At 39.5% G+C, this 19,311-nt stretch overlaps 1 protein-coding gene and 1 pseudogene across 2 annotated transcripts in view; one reads left to right on the top strand and one right to left on the bottom strand.

Annotated features, from left to right (window-relative positions):
• The window catches only part of LOC311127341 (DNA-binding protein RFX7-like), a 36,023-nt gene extending 25,981 nt beyond the window's left edge, over positions 1–10,042 (bottom strand). The window contains exon 1 of the mRNA XM_084159168.1: positions 9,619–10,042. Within this exon, the coding sequence (XP_084015294.1) occupies positions 9,619–9,749 (131 nt within the window). The 5' untranslated portion in view covers positions 9,750–10,042. The remainder of the gene's footprint in view (positions 1–9,618) is intronic.
• Positions 10,043–11,557: 1,515 nt separating this feature from the next.
• On the top strand, positions 11,558–19,203 carry LOC311127340 (testis-expressed protein 9-like; annotated as a pseudogene). Its single transcript has 13 exons — positions 11,558–11,601; positions 11,860–12,021; positions 12,869–12,993; positions 13,103–13,166; positions 13,301–13,386; positions 13,473–13,518; positions 13,802–13,875; positions 14,080–14,246; positions 14,487–14,569; positions 14,648–14,821; positions 18,574–18,708; positions 18,881–19,015; positions 19,110–19,203. The product of its transcript is annotated as a testis-expressed protein 9-like (transcript).
• Positions 19,204–19,311: the final 108 nt, after the last annotated feature.

Genomic DNA, 19,311 nt, shown 5'->3' with positions numbered 1-19,311 from the left:
ATGTCGGATAAACAGTTTCACAAATTCAGCTGTTTTTAATCTTTGCTATGCTGTTATAAAGGCTTTACACTTTGTTTCTCTCTCGTTAGAACAGCCTCTCTAGTATTACTTATCATTTATTTTGTGTTGTTTACACTGTTCCAAATTGTCTGAAAAATGATAATAACCCTCCTTTTTCTTGATGTTCTTATTGTTATTATCCCTATTATGATCATCATTATAATAAGTCATGTCATTATCATTAGAAGGCTTAGTATAGCAGCCTTGTATAACCATCATCGATCGAGCTGTAGGTCTAAGAGAGCCTCCTGTTTAGTCTTAATACCGTAACTTCCTTATGCTTATGCCTATATTTCAATACTTATAAGCTACTGTATCAATCAATCATTCATTCGTTCATGTCATCACACAGCATACGGGTCATTCATAATTTGAAATGCAAACAAGCATTTTAGTTCTAAAATAAAATAACAAAGCGACCCTTAGCTGCAAACAATAAATAAACCGTTCCATTTCGGCAATTGCATTCACGAATGCATGCAACTGTTTTTTTTTTGCTGTAATAAAGGCTTTACAAAAAAATTAAAAATTAAAACATTACAACATACTCTCTGGTACACTTAGAATTTATTTTGTGTTGTTTACATTGTTCCAAATGGTCAAAAAAAATTGATTGTAATCTAACAGCCCCTGTTTGGCACACGCAGTGCTTTCTCCTTACTTTATTTTTCTTGATCTCCAGTATTTTCCACAACTAGTCAAATGTATTCCACACATCTGACTTCCCCTTTACCTCCTGAGCAACCAGTAAACAAACATTCCCCCGTTTCGAGTTTGTCACGTCCTCTGCATCCATTTTTCTTTCACATGTGTTACGGTGATCAGAGTTTGTTATAACCAATTTATTGATGTGATTATGATATGCTATAGGTCAGGCCCTATTGGTCACGTGCATGCAATGCATACATGTGTCACGTAAAGAGAGCAAGGGTTAAGGGAATAGGGAATGTTTTTCCTAAACAAATTAGAGATTTCAGTAAAATAACTTTTCAGTTAGAAATGACAGGCCAAAAGATCGATTGGTCAAAAGAACAGACGACTCTCGGTCGACGAAGAATTGTTTTAGTCGGGGACAGCCCTAGCAAGATTGCATAAAAAATGTAACAACAAGTTCAACAACAAGGAAAGGGTAGAATGTGTGCAACAGGAAAAGGTGTACACACATAAAACGAATAAAAACTAGTTTCCCTCCTGTATTTTCTCCTTTTCTCTAGATAGTAGGCCTACCTCCCCTCAATGTGAATGCACTTAAACTAATAAAATGTCCATCAAGCACAGAGCCAGAAACGAAAATGATCCTTAACTCATTTTCAGTTGACATTCCTGACATTAGTTAATGTTCTACTGTTCCCTTTGAATTTACAGGCCTATCTAATATTCAAATCAAGCCACAATGCTTGTTCTGTTGCGTCGCAGGTTTGTATCAGATTCACTCCAAGCACAAAACAATTCTAAACTGAATTCCAAAAGTTCCTTGAGAGAGGAAGGTGAGAACGAGAGAGGGAATAGAAACATACAGTATCTGATCATGCTTGGAGGGAGTGAATCCATTAAGGGGTCCTTCTCACATAGCTCAATTTCCTCCTTTATTTGTTAGTTTAATTGAAATTAAGGGCTGACCAAAATGCAGGGGATTGTTTGTGACCCATGCAAAGACAGTCATTCAGTAATCTGGCAAAAACAAATCTGATAAAATGCTGACCAGTGTAAAAATTGAAAAACATCTACAGGCATTTTGTTACGATGGCATTCCCTACAAAAATTGACAGGAAATGTCACTCAAGATATAGAAACAGCACCAAACGCAATTAAATGACCTCCAAGACTACAAAGAAATTCTAACCACGACAGTAGCGGTGAAAATTTCTATTGAATTCTGCACTCCTGAAAACCGCCTCATGTTTGCCATGGTGAAGCTCATTTTCAATTCTCTTTGAAGACGATCATCCTCATTGTGTTGGTATTTCATCCCCTCCTTCCTATTCTATCCTGTTTCCCCTCCTATTCTGATAAACACTGCCTCCCCAGTCCTTACAGACAGAGAGAGAGAAGACAACGGTGGAATCAATTCAAACGCTACATTCAGCTCCATTTTCATTCCATTAACAGACGCAAGATGGTACATTTTTAATGCCACAATGTGTTTGCATAAATCATGCGACAAGACTATTGGCTATTCCAATGTAGTGAGCTAAACATGTCATGCTCAAACGTACTATCAGAACACTCAATCACACAGCATAACAGACACACTGAATGTGAATCAGTAAAAGGTCAATTAAAGGGCAGATTTACCTAATCTAATGTATTACAGACTTACTTGCCTAAATTTTAATCCGATGTACTGTATTTTACTCAGACAACCCCATCTGCTGGTTCACGGGGAAAATTTGACAAGAGTCTTGAAATGACAAAATATTAAAATCTCACTCTCTTTCTCCTAAGATGTTGTATTTCTGGCCTAAAAGGAGACAAGAGTCATGGAAAAGCAAGCATCTCTAGCCTATATGTGTGAGCAAAACAACGCCAAAGCCTAAAGATGTGACAATCTGTAATTGAGGTAAATATACTGAATAAAAATAGAAACGCAACATGCAACAATTTCAAAGATTTTACTGAATTACAGTTCATAGAAGGAAATCAGTCAACTGAAATACATTTATTAGGCCCTAATCTACGGATTTCACATGACTGGGAATACAGATATGCATCGGTTGGTCAAAGATACCTTTACAAATATGAGCCTCACAATGGGCCTCAGGAGCTCGTCACGGTATCTCTGTGCATTCAAATTGCCATCAATAAAATGCAATTGTGTTCGTTGTCCGTAGCTTATGCCTGCCCATACCATAACCCCACCATGGGGCACTCTGTTTACAACGTTGACATTAGCAAACCGCTCGCCCACACAATGCAATACACGTGGTCTGCGGTGTATGGCAACACTAAAGCGAAGTTGGAGGCTGCTTATGGTAGAGAAATGATCATTCAATTCTCTGGCAAATGCTCTGGTGGACATTCCTGAAGTTACCATGCCTATTCTTGAAGTTACCATGCCAATTGCACACTCCCTCAAAACTTGAGACATTGTGGCATTGAGTTGTGTGACAAAACTGCACATTTTAGAGTTGCCTATTATTGTCCCCAGCACGAGGTGCACCTGTGTAATGATCATGCTGTTTAATCAGCTTCTTGATATGCCACACCTGTCAGGTGGATGAATTATCTTGGCAAAGGAGAAATGCTCTAACTGGGATATAAACAAATTTGTGCACAACATTTCAGAGAAACAGGTTTTTTGTGAGTATGGAACATTTCTGTGATCTTTTATTTCAGCTCATGAAACATTGGACCAACACTTTACATTTATATTGTTGCGTTTATATTTTTATTCAGTGAAAGAACTGCCTAATCAATCTTCAGTCTCCCACGGACTCGAGAGACATGTAAAGCTCTCATCGTAACTTTCCAAAGGGCAGTCCAGCACCACCAGAACCAAGCCAAGGACAGATATTTTCCATGGGAGGCAGCATTTGCTTGTGTGCCAGCTCTCCAAATGTAGATCATAGGTATCGTCTATCACTCAGGCTATACTAACATTTAGCTGCACTCACCCAGTCAAGTGTAATGTGCACCATTCAGGACTCTATGCTATAGGTAACATCAGGGCAATACCATGGTAACAGAATGACGAGACTCCGATTTTGAATGCAAAGTTAAACAAACCATACAACTCGATGCACAAGGACTACGTTCAACAATTTCCACTGACAATGTTACAAAAACACATTTACTTGAAGAACAGATGTAAAGTTTTGTAACAGAATGACAGTAAAATCTCCCTCAGTTTTCCAAAAACTATCTCTTCTGAATTACGATTCAAAAGATGTCAGCAGAAAGAATGGGGTCTCAACTATGATATGACACCTTGAGTTAAAAAAAAAATAATCTACTTTGGTTATTGAACTACAGTAAGTGAAGTGGATCAACACCTGATAACAGAATTACATCATGGGTCCCTGATCTGTACTATACAGAAATGCATAATTATTAGGGATGTAACGATTCACCGATATGTATATTCAAATGTTTAAGATGAATGCATCGGTCCTCGACCACAAACCGATCCAAATGTAGCATGCATCGGTCATAAAACTGATTTAAATGTTACAAATCAACTGTTCACACATTTGTTTTGCTCATATTACATTCTTTCTACCTTCCGAAAAGAAAATACCTCATATTTTGTGACAACTGATGTGTCCTCTCTTTCAGTGTCGAACTACATGTAACTGCGTGGACAGTCATTGATCTACAAGTCATTTTGCACGCGAGCCGGACAACCCCAGGCAATATCAGTAGCCTAGTCAAACTGCGCACTGTGCCCAGTTTTGCGTGCTGACCAACGTGAGGTAGGCGGCCTGTTCCTGATCTTACACATCTGCATGGCAACTTCAGCTTTCAAATGCTAAAATGGCTTGCATGATATTAGTTGAGTGACAACCTATGTAATTTGCTAGGTTATTGTTATCTATGCGTTGTTGAAAATTGTGTTTTACCAGAATAAAGTATGCTACCGGAGACAAGTCTCATCTGGCTATACCTGCTGAACGGGGTTTACAATATATTTTATTTTGATTGTTCAGGTTCACCATCAGCAATAGTTTTTGGAAGTTTTGCTTTAAAACAATCAGTGTGTATATGGTCATTTTTAGATATACAGGGTAACGAGCAATCAGTTTTGCGAGGCATAATGCATGGCCGAAGTGAGGAGAAGAGATCTCTGTAAACCAGTGGCGGCTCATCGTTAGGGACGGCACCCCACCTTTGATTGGCAATAAAAAATTATAGTATATAAAAACAAATATATGGATTATGTTTTAAATGCTCATAAAACTGGGGTAAATGTGTACATGTTCCGGTTTCAAAAATATATTGTTCAAAACAAGCTGTTCAGTTACTTACTACTCTGCCCCTCAGTGACTGCCAGCTCTGCGTTCAAGGTCAAGCGAACATTGCTTCGATTGTTTTGCCAGCTATTTGCTAAGAGGGAGAACTGCTCCAATGAAATCGCAGGATTTCATAGCATAAATTATAACACCACAAAGTAAATGGACCGTACTGGGGTGCTCAAATGTGCGTCCGTTCAGTCAGACGTTCCGAGTATGCTCTAGTCTCCTCCTCCCTATGAATCTCTCGCGCCAGAAGGCTTACTTCTGCACATGAGACTAGGTCTGCTCTATCAAGTACAGCAAAAAGCAAATTGTAATTAACTTGTAAATAAATAATCATAAGAGCCATGGGAGCCTGGGACATGATAAACAGGACAACTACATCCAACAAGAGTCAAAAGACAGAGGGATACACTAGCTAGAACCTTCTCGTCGCAGATCTGGTAGGACAAAAAGTGCCGCCAAATTTTATTGTTTCCGCCTGATGCTGTTTATTAGGTTCTACTGTAGGGGAGTGGGTGATATGTTTGGATTAAACAGCGTGTATCACAAAGCATGATCAAATAAATTTGCCAGCTAAAGAAACATTAAGAAATACCTTGTACATTTATTTGTTAAATTAACCAGTTAGCTATCTACCTTTGATAAGCAGCTACAGTAGCTAGCTATAGCTAGCTGGTAGCTTTGCTAGCTAGCTATCTAGCTTCCATGCCAATTTCAAGTTTTTCTAAACTAATATATGAATAACTCGGAAATATGAAGTTGTTTCAGAATGAAAGTTAACCTCTAAAAGTCTAACCCGTTAGCTAATTGAGTTTGAATTTTAGGACCCCTTTAGGTATCACATTTATTTTTTATATGATTTAATAAAATATTGAATTTGGCCTTTACTACTATAGCCCATAGAAATGCATTGAATAACAAATTCATAAACTGCAAAAACAACAGTCAAAAAATAAATCATAAGGAATAAGGTTTTGAAGTGTCTGTCCTATAAAAAAAATTTGGACACATACTTAACATCTTATTTTTGTTGGCACAAAACTACCTCCATACTGCCATTCATTTGTATGGGTTACTTCAGACAAGTCCCGTGACACTTGTGGGGGTCGTAGAGCAAAATGGAGAACACCATAGGGTTCATGAGTCTCCCCTTTCATCAGAATAATGATTTTTCGGGATGTCTCATGGTCTGACGAACACCGCTGTATCTCGGCCACCTTCCGCCGCTGATATGGAAGGCAGATATAGAGTCATAAAACCTGGAAATGGTTCCAATCGTTCACCATTCATTTTTCATACAAGGTCTGTGTTTCGTGTAGGCTTACCCTGGCGTGACGTTTTGATAACCGCACAAATCTCTCTTGGACAAGGTAACTTTTATCAATAATTATCATAGCAATTGAGGTGAATATATTAATAAAACTCACCTTGTCTGAGAGAGAATTACATGGCTATCAAAACGTCATGCCAAGGTAAGCTTATTCACAATGTGAAAAATTAATGGTGGAAAAACCATTGGAACCATATGTTTTTATGGGTATTATGCTTTGTGACCATGTACACCACATGACCAAAAGTTCCAAAATCATGGGAATGAATATGGAGTTGGTCCCCCCTTTGCTGCTATAACAGCCTCCACTCTTCTGGAAAGGCTTTCCACTAGGTGTTGGAACATTGCTGCGGGGACTTGCTTCTATTCAGCCACAAGAGCATTAGTGAGGTCGGGCACTGATGTTGGGCAATTAGGCCTAGCTCGCAGTCGCCGTTCCAATTGATCCCAAAGGTGTTCGATGGGGTTGAGGTCTGGGCTCTGCGCAGGCCAGTCAAATTCTTCCACACCGATCTCGACAAACCATTTCTGTATGGACCTCGCCTTGTGCACAGGGGCATTGTCATGCTGAAACAGGAAAGGGACTTCCCTAAACTGTTGCCACAAATGTGGATGCACAGAATCGTCTAGAATGTCATTGTATGCAGTAGTGTTAAGATTTCCCTTCACTGGAACTAAGCGGCCTAGCCCGAACCCGTTCTGTGAGCTTGTGTGGCCTACCACTTCGCGGCTGAGCTATTGTTGCTCCTAGATGTTTCCACTTCACAATAACAGCACTTACAGTTGACCGGGGAAGCTTTAGCAGGGCAGAAATTTGACTAACTGACTTGTTGGAAAGGTGGAATCCTATGACGGTGCCACGTTGAAAGTCACTGAGCTCTTCAGTAAGGCCATTCTACTGCTAATGTTTGTCTATGGAGATTGCATGGCTGTGTGCTCGAACTGTCAGCAACGGTTGTGGCTGAAATAGCCGAATCCACTAATTTGAAGGGGTGTCCACATACACTATATATACAAAAGTATCTAGATACGTATCGACTCGTCTTGAAAGGGAAAGATGCAAATCCCTAATAATTATGGATATGTGATGTATTCATTGTGATGTATCCTGAATAGGTACACAAAAGTAGAAAAATGCAATATCCTTCTTTGCATGTTTGGGTATTATTCTACACATTGGCTATTATTCTAATGTGCTCCCCCCCAAACACGACCACATTTGGTTGGTACGGACCTGACCAAATCTGAACCAATCATAGAAGTCTGTTTCTCAAGTTTGGACATCATAGTAGAGCAGAGTAAAGTACAGCAAAGTAGAGTTCAGTACATTATACTGTACTCTAGTGTGCTTTACTCTACTGTACAGTGCTGTATTGTACTGTGCTGATATATACTCTACTTTTCTTTCCTGTACTGTAATGTGCCGTCTAAACTTGTGAAACTACTTTTCAACGTCCATGCACGTCTGGTGTCGGTCGGTGCTCAGTGAGTCAGTTGAGGACGCTGGTTACAGTAAATGGAAACAGAGGGGACCCCTTTGTTTGACCAGAAATCAAAGCCTTTGCTTATTCCTAATTTTAGGATGGAAAATAGTTGAAAAAATGTATTCCATAAGAATTTCTGATGTTGACCATAAAACATCAAGTCAATGTATTGATGATGGAAATGATACCCTTCAAAGTAGGGAAGTGATATCCCACGTATGGATCCATGTCATCCAGGGCCGAATTCCTTCACACTGGTTTGGGGGTAGCACTAGGGGACACCAGCCTTACAGCAGATTACTGTGCAGAGAATCAACAAATATACTGTCGCATATTTTCCGATATGATTAATATAAGCCTAGGTGGTGGCATTTTGCAATTTATGACTTGGCTAAGGTTACATGTTACCTAAGTGGTTTTATATTTTTTATCTGATGTTCATTATATTAGAAAAGTTTATAAAAGTGCCAGTCATGACTTTCCCCAATGTTGTAATTCCACAGTCTGTGTGTTTCAGTTCCTGCCATTTCACTATATATAATCTAATAAACTATTCACACAATATTGCAACCAAGACAAATCACAAATAACAGGTCGTTCTGAATGATTGTGCACCACATAATGCGGTGGTATTAAGTTAGACCATGAACATTTAAGTCTGAATATCTGAAACATCAGTCAACAACTGTTCAAACGCAACAAAAAAATACCCACATCTATTAGCATATTATGGTTCCTTATGATACTTCATAATTAATGTAGGCAGTTTCTATATGAAAAAAAGGTTAAGGCAACAACAGGTGAAACGTGCATATCAGTGCAAATGGAGCATTTAATTCTGGAAGCTGACTGATGTATGAGTGCAACAATCTTTACCTACAGATCTGTGAACAGATTGTTGAATGTAGCCGAATAATATTTTGCAGGTTTGTACTGATACAACATGCAGGTCATTGATTATGTATCAATATATGCTACGGTGCAGGGAAGGCTGTGCTATTATTACCATAGCCATTCATACCTCCATGGATTTTTAAATACATGTCGAGACATGCAACAAAAACAATGACGGTGGTAGTGGTTTTCAACCCAGTTAGCGCAGGCGTGCAACACTGGCTAACTCCCGTTAGCTAACTTAGTTGTACCGCGGACAAGCGTACTAGCTACATATTATTCTGTTTTCCCGAAATTACGCAAATTGGCTAGAGCGCTTGCACTAATGAGGATACGGAAACCATGCACAATGCACAGGTCCAGCCCATACATACCTCAATGGGTCCAGCTAGCTAATGTTAGTTACCAACGGCGAGGTTTCTTGCAGCACCCGGGTTGTTAATAAAATCACCCATTTTGACCCTTTTAGTCAGGACCTGTCGAATACCACGAAAAGGCACCGATAACTTGCTGCTGTCGTCATGAATACGTGACCAACATGCCATGCCGCACGCGCTATTTCATAACAAAATGTGCGTACAATTTATATAAAAAATAATTTATAGTAAACATTATTAGCTCTTGGTCCAGGAAATGTACGAAAAAGTGTAAAAAATGTCATATTGTCAACGCCAAACACAAATGTTGACATGTTTACGTTGATGAAATGGGGGCGGGGGATGCTAAATTACACACAGAAGCTGCTAGTTAGTAATGAGCTGGCTAATTAAATATCTGGCTAGCTAGCTAGAGGTAGCAACACTATAATGGCAAAACATATTAAGCTGGCTCAACTAACGTAAGCGAACTAGCTAGCAAGCAAAGTAGCAAAATGCTAGCTAATGGTCCTCCTTACCAGATGGAATTCTTTATTTTGAGCTGCAAAGCACTGGCCTCAGTCCCTTGCAGTCCAGGAACTAGGGATGGTAACGTGCTTATTCCAGAGCCCAGCTTCGGGTGCTGATCAGGTTGTTGATCCTCAGTCATCACGATGAGATTCAGGATGGGAGGAAGGGGATCTTTAACATGCAGGCCTCAACCTGGACCTCGAGAAATCAGTTATTTTTCTACTGTACATTACAGACCCACCCGTTCTCATTTGCGATGTACGTGGACTCAGTTCCAGGGTAGAAACGGTGCCGGGAAAACATGGTTAGACGGTTAATTTCGAACACCATGCACAGACATATAAAAAAGAAAAAAAATTACTTTAAAAAATCACAAGTACAGAGGAATACAAAATGCACGCTTTCCTCAGGATTCCTTCGCAGCCTTGGGGCGACCCGTGCGTTTGCAAACACTAGTGGTGGAAGTGTTGGTGATGCTGACTAGTATTCTGCCAGCAGCACAAACAATGACGTCATTTTGTATGTTAATGTAGACACCTTCTAAATAAAAGCCCGCATTTCAAAACATTGCAATGTGGATAACACATTCAAAATATATTGCATTTTAATCAATGGCCACTTCTATTGTGACAACAAGAAAATGCAATCAATAATTTATGACAACAAATAAAAAATATGCTTTTAAAAATATAATTTTTAATACCAATAATGAAAATATGTTGACACTGGTACTGTATGTTGAGAATATTGGGCTGTAGAGAGAAGTTTTCTACCTGTCTCAGCTAAAGTGGGGTGGAAAATACTCAGTAGGGTCTCTACTAATCAAATATGTGTCGTTTTGGAGAGGGACTGTGTCGTACATACCCAGCAGCACTTCGTTCTCCACCCCCTCCATAGTCCCCAATGCAATACACTGTAATATACTGTATATGGGATACATATTGGGTTGTAGAGAGAACTTTACTACCTGTCTCAGCTAAACTGGGGTGGGGAAGACTCAGTAGGGTCTCTACTAACCAAATATGGTTAGTTTTGGGAGTGGGAAGTAGGGGTGCAAAAAATTCACAAAAGTTGTACACTGGGCCTTTACTAGTCCTGTATTAGCAGACCAATATAGCTGTAGAGCTACCTCTACATATTTTTTTTAATTTGTTACTTTTTCACCAAAAAGTTTTTTTCCTGTCCTCGTTCTCTCTCTCTACAAGCCAATATGTATCCCATGTACAGTCAATTACAGTGTATTACATTGGGGGCTATGGAGGGGCGGAGTGAAAAGCCAGCAGCAGGCCGTGCGACACAGTCCCCCTCCAAAACTACATCCTACTGAGTATTTCCCACCCCACTTTAGCTGAGACAGGTAGAAAAGTTATCTCTCTACAAGCCAATAAGTATCCCACCGTGTATTGAGTTGCAGTGAAAGGAGTGGGTGGAGTAAGGAGTCACCAGTACTCTGTATTAAACCCGTTGCCCAGCACAAGAGACCCATTTAAGTTTTGAAAATTATATTTTGAATAATTCCAGTAACATATATTTGTATTTTATTAAAAGTGTATTTCTTTAAATATATCCTACAGAATAGCTTTCAACATTCCAGTATTTGTGTAAACGTTCAAAATAAATAACGGTATAAATACAAAATACGTCAAAAAAAATCTACATTCCCAGTTTAGCATGTCTTTGCAGGAGAACTCTTATTTTGAAATAGAAAATCCGCGATCGTGCTGCCAGCATAATATCCTGCTGCTAAGAGAACGGTAATATGCTGCTGCTACTCCTGCTGCTGCTGTCAGGCTTCTGCGGCGCAGGCGCAGTACACGAGGGAAGAATAACCAGCTTTTTATTTTTGGTTTTTACACCGCCGTGGTGAGCAGCAAAGTACTGTGTGCCTAATGGCAACATGATTTGGCTTAAATGTCCACAGTAAAAATGCTTTATAAAAATGTATGAATGAGCAGTACTATGGTCGTGGTCTTCAATAATCCAATGAGTTTGTAAAATAACATTTTGAAATTGCTATTTCATTTAAATGCAATTATTTGCAATCAATGGTAAACACATGAATATGTCTATAATGGCATTATGCTCCATGTGTAGACATGCAGCGAATCTGTTAGCCTTAGCACATGCTGTCCTACACATTTGCACATTTCAGCTTACAACACATTTTATGTTTAGCTAACAACTCAAATGAATGTGTTCATTAGTCCACAACGGCACCTAACATCATATTTTTGCTAAATGTATCAAAGTCAAGATTGTGAAAAACAGAGACTCACACAGCAAAAGTGCGTGTTCCTCCGCCTTTGGTTGCACGGTCGAGAAAATCATTTAGCCTCGACTTGTTGCTATGCAACCGCAACGCCACCCGCCAGATTCAGCACAACAAAATGTCTGAAAGAAGACTGCATGAGGTGAGTCAATGTATTGTTTCAAACAACTGGCTACAGTATTATACTGCTAAAAAACTGTAACATACCCATTCACAAATACAAGAAGAACTAGCTAACTAGCTATAGTCACCTTTATGTGTCCTAGCTATATCGCTGTTTAAGATCTAAGTTAGCTAACTGCCAGCTAGATAGTTAGCATGCTAGCTAGCTAAAACAGTACGTTAGCTGCTAGTATACGTTATGTATGGCCACAGATAAATAGGGAAAACCCATAGAGATAGATAGAGGACCCGTTTTCGCATGGGTAGCGCCATTGACGACTTCCACCAATGTGAAGTAGTCAACTGGGTGGGAGCGTTGAGCTATAAAAGAACGCGGGACTTCAGAGGATCACATAATTCCGTTGTCACGAGGGATCAGCCGATTAATTATACTCTTGAGGAAACATTCCATAACTGCAGGTGGCAGTAAATCGCCAACTTTTTACCTGTTCAAACAACACACTATAGGTGGCAGTGTGCACCCTTTCAGTTTGTTTGTTACTCATAGAAGTAACGTTAGTAGAAGAAGACATTTGACTACTTCAAAATGGCTCTGCCCATGCTCTCACAGACGCCATAATAGGACAGATACAATGATGCGATGTCTATTTAAGTCTATGGGGAAACCCTATCAATATCTTTGATATCGCTAAAACTAGCCTAACTCAGAGATAGATCGTAGGTTATGTGAATAACTGTACATTATACGCAGACTGACTTTCAATGAACGTGTTGTTCCTTTGAAATGTTATATGCCTGTTGGCTAAAAGAACCAACAACTACTGTATTTTTATGAGCTACCTAACTTACTACATTTGTTTATTTAGCCCAAAATACCCATGTTATCCAAGGCAGAAAGGTCTCAAGGAGGAAGATCTGTGAGACGTCCAGCCTCTGTCCCCTCAAAGAAACCATCCACGATAGACCTACTTGCTAAAGAGGAGGAATACAAGTAAGGTTCCTTGCCCAAACATCTGTTGAGTCAATGTAGACTGTATCATATGAGATGCTGTAACCAGATGAAGATAGCATAAAAAAAGAGCATATTTCTCCCATTCCAGACGTATAAATGCAGAGCTGGAGGCAAAAACAGCTGAACTAGTAAGGCAAGCGGAACAGGTTATGGTAAGTGGTTTAGCTAGCTACCTGACCAATTGACACTCTTCAGAACAACATAAAACATTCATTTTTAGACATCATATTTGTTTTATTTAAACTTTTTGTCCTGATTAGTGTTTTTTTTTCTTCTTTTTTTTCAGAGTGACCAAAATGAAGTCTTGTCAAAGCCAATCTCTTTCCACCTTGATGTTGACATTGAGGATGAGGATGAGGAGGAGGATTTCAGGTAATACAATATTGCATTGCTCAAAACGTATACCATTTCAGTGTAGTAGACTGGATAAGAATATATGTATTTGTATTTGTCTTTAGGAATGTGAACATGCTGGAATCTTCAGTTAGGAAGCCCACTGCTAAGGTGCAGTATTCAATTCAGTTTGATATGTAAAATGTAATCTCAGAGAGGCAAAGGTAATGTAATCACTTAGTAAAACTAGGTGAGAATCTCAATTGCATTTCCTTGAGTCCTTGTGTCCTCTCCCCTCACCTCCTTTTCAAAACCCATTGGATGAGAAGGTCAGAGGGGAGGTACCTCTGACCTTCTCATCCAATGGGTTTTGAGAAGGAGGCGAGGTGAGTGGATGTGAGGAATCAAGGAAATGCAATTGAAATTCTCCCTAAGTCATATTTCCCTTGCTCAGGTAGTGACAAAGAAAAGGGTCACTTCAAAATCCAATTCACAAAACAGACCTCCTGCAAACCTGAGAAAGGCACAGTAAGAATGTTATCCTTTTTTTTTTTTTTTTATCCTTGTCACAAATGTTCACACAAATATCTATTGGAAACACTGGAAGATTAATGTGAAAGGTTATGGCTTAATGAGTGTCCATCATTGTGGATCTTCAGTTCCTCATGTTTGTTATGACTTTTTTAACTTTTTGTTTGAGTTGTATTTTGTTTATTTGTTATTTTATTTCAGAACAACAAAGGCATCTGCAGTTGAGGATGTTGCAGTTCTTGAAGATTTTGTGGATTTTTCCTTGACTAAAACAATACGTAACATTGAGGGGAAGCTGGATGATGGAGATACTCATGACAATCTTATGGAAGACGTCATGCCCAGTGTTGGGGATGAGATGGGATCAGGTGAATTCTGATTTCATGTATTACACTTTCTGTGGCATTCTCACACATTCACAATATCACATCTGGAGCACAAGAATGGGTCTTTGCAAAAACATGACATTACAAAAAATTAAGTTATTTATCAGAGTTCCAGAATATCAATTGTTTCAGCCTTCTGTTCATCGAGCTTCTCGCATATCCTTAAAATTATATCATTCTTTATGTAACTATAGTATCTTTTTTTTGTGTGCTGTGTTTTAGATGCTCAGATCCGTTTTCTCAAAGCAAAACTTTGTGTAATGCAAGAAGAATTAAACCGGCTAGCATATGAGTGCAACAAGAAGGTAATGATAGAAATATGAGAGATTAGGTATATTTTTGGAGTAACATTGAAACAAGTATAAAACATGTATTTGTTATAGGATGATGCAAACAGTAGTTTAAGCACCAACATAAAGGGGATAGAGGAGGATCGAACCAGACTACAGAAGACCACAAACATTCAGCAAACCCAGATAGAGAAACACAGAACTTTAGCGGAGGAGTCAAACAGAAAATGTGATGGGCTCCAGCAAGAAGTAACTGCTCTACAGAAGGTGGGTGTCAAGGATAAAACAGTTATTACATTGATTCTCTTTCTAGTTAGTCTTTTGGTAATATTATAAACAGCACATATTGTAATCATGAAGTCCATGAACAGTGACTGAGAGAAACCAAGACGTTTATAGACCGGTCTTATTGCTGAATGGGCAGGGGGGCATTGTACAGCTTAGACCTCTACGGGATCGGTATATGGGATGGTTGAGCTAACGTGCTCTAATGTGATTAGCATGACTGTTGTAAGTAACAGCAAACTTTCCAGGACATAAACATGTCTTATATGGGCAGAAAGCTTAAATTCTTGTTAATCTAACTGCACCGTCCAATTTACAGTAGCTATTACAGTGAAAAAATACCATGCTATGGTTTGAGGAGAGTGCACAACAACAAACTTATTACAGCAACTGGTTTGATACATTCACCTCTGAAGGTAAATAATGTACTTACATTCAGTAATCTTGCTCTGATTTGTCAACCTGAGGGTCCCAGAGATAAAATGTAGCAGTTTTGTTTGATAAAATCAATTTTTATATTCAAATGTTGGAACTGGGTTCTACAGTTTGAACCCTTGCTGTCTCTGGCTCCATACCCACCCCGCCCGGCCATCTAGATGTGTGAAAGTTAGTGTATAAGCAAATAATCCATCATGTATGACATTCCTGGGAGTGTGTAAACTTACATTTTGTATTACCATATCATTTTTGTATGTTCTCTATAGTTATGTACTTGAAAATGTATCGATTGACCAAGTCGGCACATTTGGGCAGACTTGATACAAAATAGTCCAGTATTGCAATGCTTCACTGGATCAATCTGAAACTTTGCACACACACTGCTGCCATCTAGTGGCCAAAATCTAGATTGCACCTAAACTGCAATATTATATTGTGGCATTTCTTGCATTTCAAAGATGATGGAACAAAACAAAAAATAGAAAACGCATGTTTTTTTGTTTGTATTATCTTTTATCTAATGTGATATATTCTCCTACATTAATTTCATATTTCCACAAACTTCAGTTTTTCCTTTCAAATGGTATCAAGAATATGCATACAGTGGGGGAAAAAAGTATTTAGTCAGCCACAAATTGTGCAAGTTCTCCCACTTAAAAAGATGAGAGAGGCCTGTAATTTTCATCATAGGTACACGTCAACTATGACAGACAAAATGAGAAAAAAAATCCTGAAAATCACATTGTAGGATTTTTAATGAATTTATTTGCAAATTATGGTGGAAAATAAGTGTTTGGTCAATAACAAAAGTTTCTCAATACTTTGTTGTATACCCTTTGTTGGCAATGACACAGGTCAAACGTTTTCTGTAAGTCTTCACAAGGTTTTCACACACTGTTGCTGGTATTTTGGCCCATTCCTCCATGCAGATCTCCTCTAGAGCAGTGATGTTTTGGGGCTGTCGCTGGGCAACACGGACTTTCAACTCCCTCCAAAGATTTTCTATGGGGTTGAGATCTGGAGACTGGCTAGGCCACTCCAGGACCTTGAAATGCTTCTTACGAAGCCACTCCTTCGTTGCCCGGGCGGTGTGTTTGGGATCATTGTCATGCTGAAAGACCCAGCCACGTTTCATCTTCAATGCCCTTGCTGATGGAAGGAGGTTTTCACTCAAAATCTCACGATACATGGCCCCATTCATTCTTTCCTTTACACGGATCAGTCGTCCTGGTCCCTTTGCAGAAAAACAGCCCCAAAGCATGGTGTTCTTTGGATGCAACTCAGAATTCTTTGTCCTCCAAACACGACGAGTTGAGTTTTTACCAAAAAGTTATATTTTGGTTTCATCTGACCATATGACATTCTCCCAATCCTCTTCTGGATCATCCAAATGCACTCTAGCAAACTTCAGACGGGCCTGGACATGTACTGGCTTAAGCAGGGGTACACGTCTGGCACTGCAGGATTTGAGTCCCTGGCGGCGTAGTGTGTTACTGATGGTAGGCTTTGTTACTTTGGTCCCAGCTCTCTGCAGGTCATTCACTAGGTCCCCCCCGTGTGGTTCTGGGATTTTTGCTCACCGTTCTTGTGATCATTTTGACCCCACGGGGTGAGATCTTGCGTGGAGCCCCAGATCGAGGGAGATTATCAGTGGTCTTGTATGTCTTCCATTTCCTAATAATTGCTCCCACAGTTGATTTCTTCAAACCAAGCTGCTTACCTATTGCAGATTCAGTCTTCCCAGCCTGGTGCAGGTCTACAATTTTGTTTCTGGTGTCCTTTGACAGCTCTTTGGTCTTGGCCATAGTGGAGTTTGGAGTGTGACTGTTTGAGGTTGTGGACAGGTGTCTTTTATACTGATAACAAGTTCAAACAGGTGCCATTAATACAGGTAACGAGTGGAGGACAGAGGAGCCTCTTAAAGAAGAAGTTACAGGTCTGTGAGAGCCATAAATCTTGCTTGTTTGTAGGTGACCAAATACTTATTTTCCACCATAATTTGCAAATAAATAAATTAAAAATCCTACAATGTGATTTTCTGGATTTTTTTACCTCAATTTGTCTGTCATAGTTGACGTGTACCTATGATGAAAATTACAGGCCTCTCTCATCTTTTTAAGTGGGAGAACTTGCACAATTGGTGGCTGACTAAATACTTTTTTCCCCCACTGTATCCTTGCTTCAGGTCCTGAGCTACAGGCAGTTAGATTTGGGTATGTCATTTTAGGCCAAAATTTAAAAAAAGGGTCAGATCCTTAAGAGGTTAATAAAGGATGAAATCAACCCCTCAACAGGGGAATGCCTGGCATGGCCTCATTAACATGATTAGCCTGTAAGGTGAACCTCTCCTGCAGCTGGTGGTTGTGCGGCGCCCATGTGACAGATATCTTTGGAATTCAGAGAAATCCCCCAGCGACATTGCCCTCGCCTTGACCAGGGGTGGGGTGAAACATGGTTGTATAATATTTCCCACTGGGAGGGATCACAACAGAGACATACACTGAGTGTACAAAATATTAGGAGCACCTTCCTAATATTGAGTTGCTCCCCCTTTTGCCCTCAGAACAGCCTCAACTCGTCAGGGCATGGACTCTACAAGGTGTCGAAATACGTTCCACAGGGATGCTGGCCCATGTTGACGCCAATGCTTCCCACAGTTGTGTCAAGTTGGCTGGATATCCTTTGGCTGGTGGACCATTCTTGATACACACGGGAAACTGTTGAGCGTGTAAAACCCAGCAGCGTTGCAGTTCTTGACACAGTCAAACCGGTGCGCCTGGCACCTACTACCAGACCCTGTCCAAAAGCACTTACATATTTTGTCTTTCCCATTCACGCTTTCAATGTCTCTATTGTCGCAAGGCTTAAAAATCCTTCTTTAACCGGTCTCCTCCCCTTCATCTACACTGATTGAAGTGGATTTAACAAGTTACATTAATTAGGGATCATAGCTTTCACATGGATTCACCTGGTTAGTCTGTCATGGAAAGAGCAGGTGTTCCTAATGTTTTGTACACTCAGTGTATGTCCACACCCAAAGAAAATACAAATTAATGGTTGATGGCTTCCTAATGCTTAGTAGTCACAATTATTTGTTTAAATGAATAACTATTAGCATTTCATTTCAGAAATATGAAGTTAATAAGTAACTGTGATGACAGTCAGTTGTTGTAGCTATCTAATCAAATATTACCATTATCATTACAGTGCCTTTGAAAATGTGTGTAGGTGCGGTATAAAAACATTACACAAAATGCTTTTACTGAATTAGCTTGCCCCCCGTGTGTTTAACAAAGGAAATCGAGGGTTTGAAGAGAGCACAAAAACAGGCAGCAACCAATCACAGTGCCGTAGAGGTAAGACTGAACAGAGCCTTGGAGGAAGTTGAGAGGTCCAAGACACAACTGAGCAAGATCAAGCAGATGAGCAAGGTAAATTAAACCACCTATCAGTGCATTTAGTGATCACATCAATCATCATTTACACTACAAATAGTGCCATGCTATTAGTATAGTTCAGATTTTGGTATTCAAGTTAGGCTTCTGTCACTTGTTGTATAACCCAGGTTAAATAGACTTGTTTTATGTCTATCCTTTCCATAAGGACACAGCGGACCAGGCGCATAAAAAAATAGAAACCTTAAAAGCCGAAAACAAGAAGCTGGAAAAGCAAAAAGCAGAACTGATAGTGGGTTTTAAAAAACAGCTCAAACTGATTGATATACTGAAAAGGCAAAAAGTAAGTCTTCATATTAAATGCAAGTAATTATTAAAAGACTGTATCATTACTGATATTTCTCCTTAAACTGACATTTTTCCCCTTGCTTGAGCAGATGCATTTTGAAGCTGCCAAGATGTTGTCGTTTACAGAAGAGGAATTCATGAAAGCTCTTGACTGGGGGAAATCATAAAGCAATGCTGAAAAATGTATGTAATACAATCCTGCTTGCCTTGAATTTATTCTTATGGTTAGCTACAACATTGATTATGTGGCCTTTAACATTGTGTGGACGTTATATAGTCTGTATGCATTTT

The sequence above is a fragment of the Coregonus lavaretus genome (genome assembly GCF_964263955.1).
Source record: "Coregonus lavaretus genome assembly, chromosome: 4".
NCBI lineage: Eukaryota > Metazoa > Chordata > Actinopteri > Salmoniformes > Salmonidae > Coregonus > Coregonus lavaretus.
This window is presented reverse-complemented; position numbering and strand designations above follow the sequence as displayed.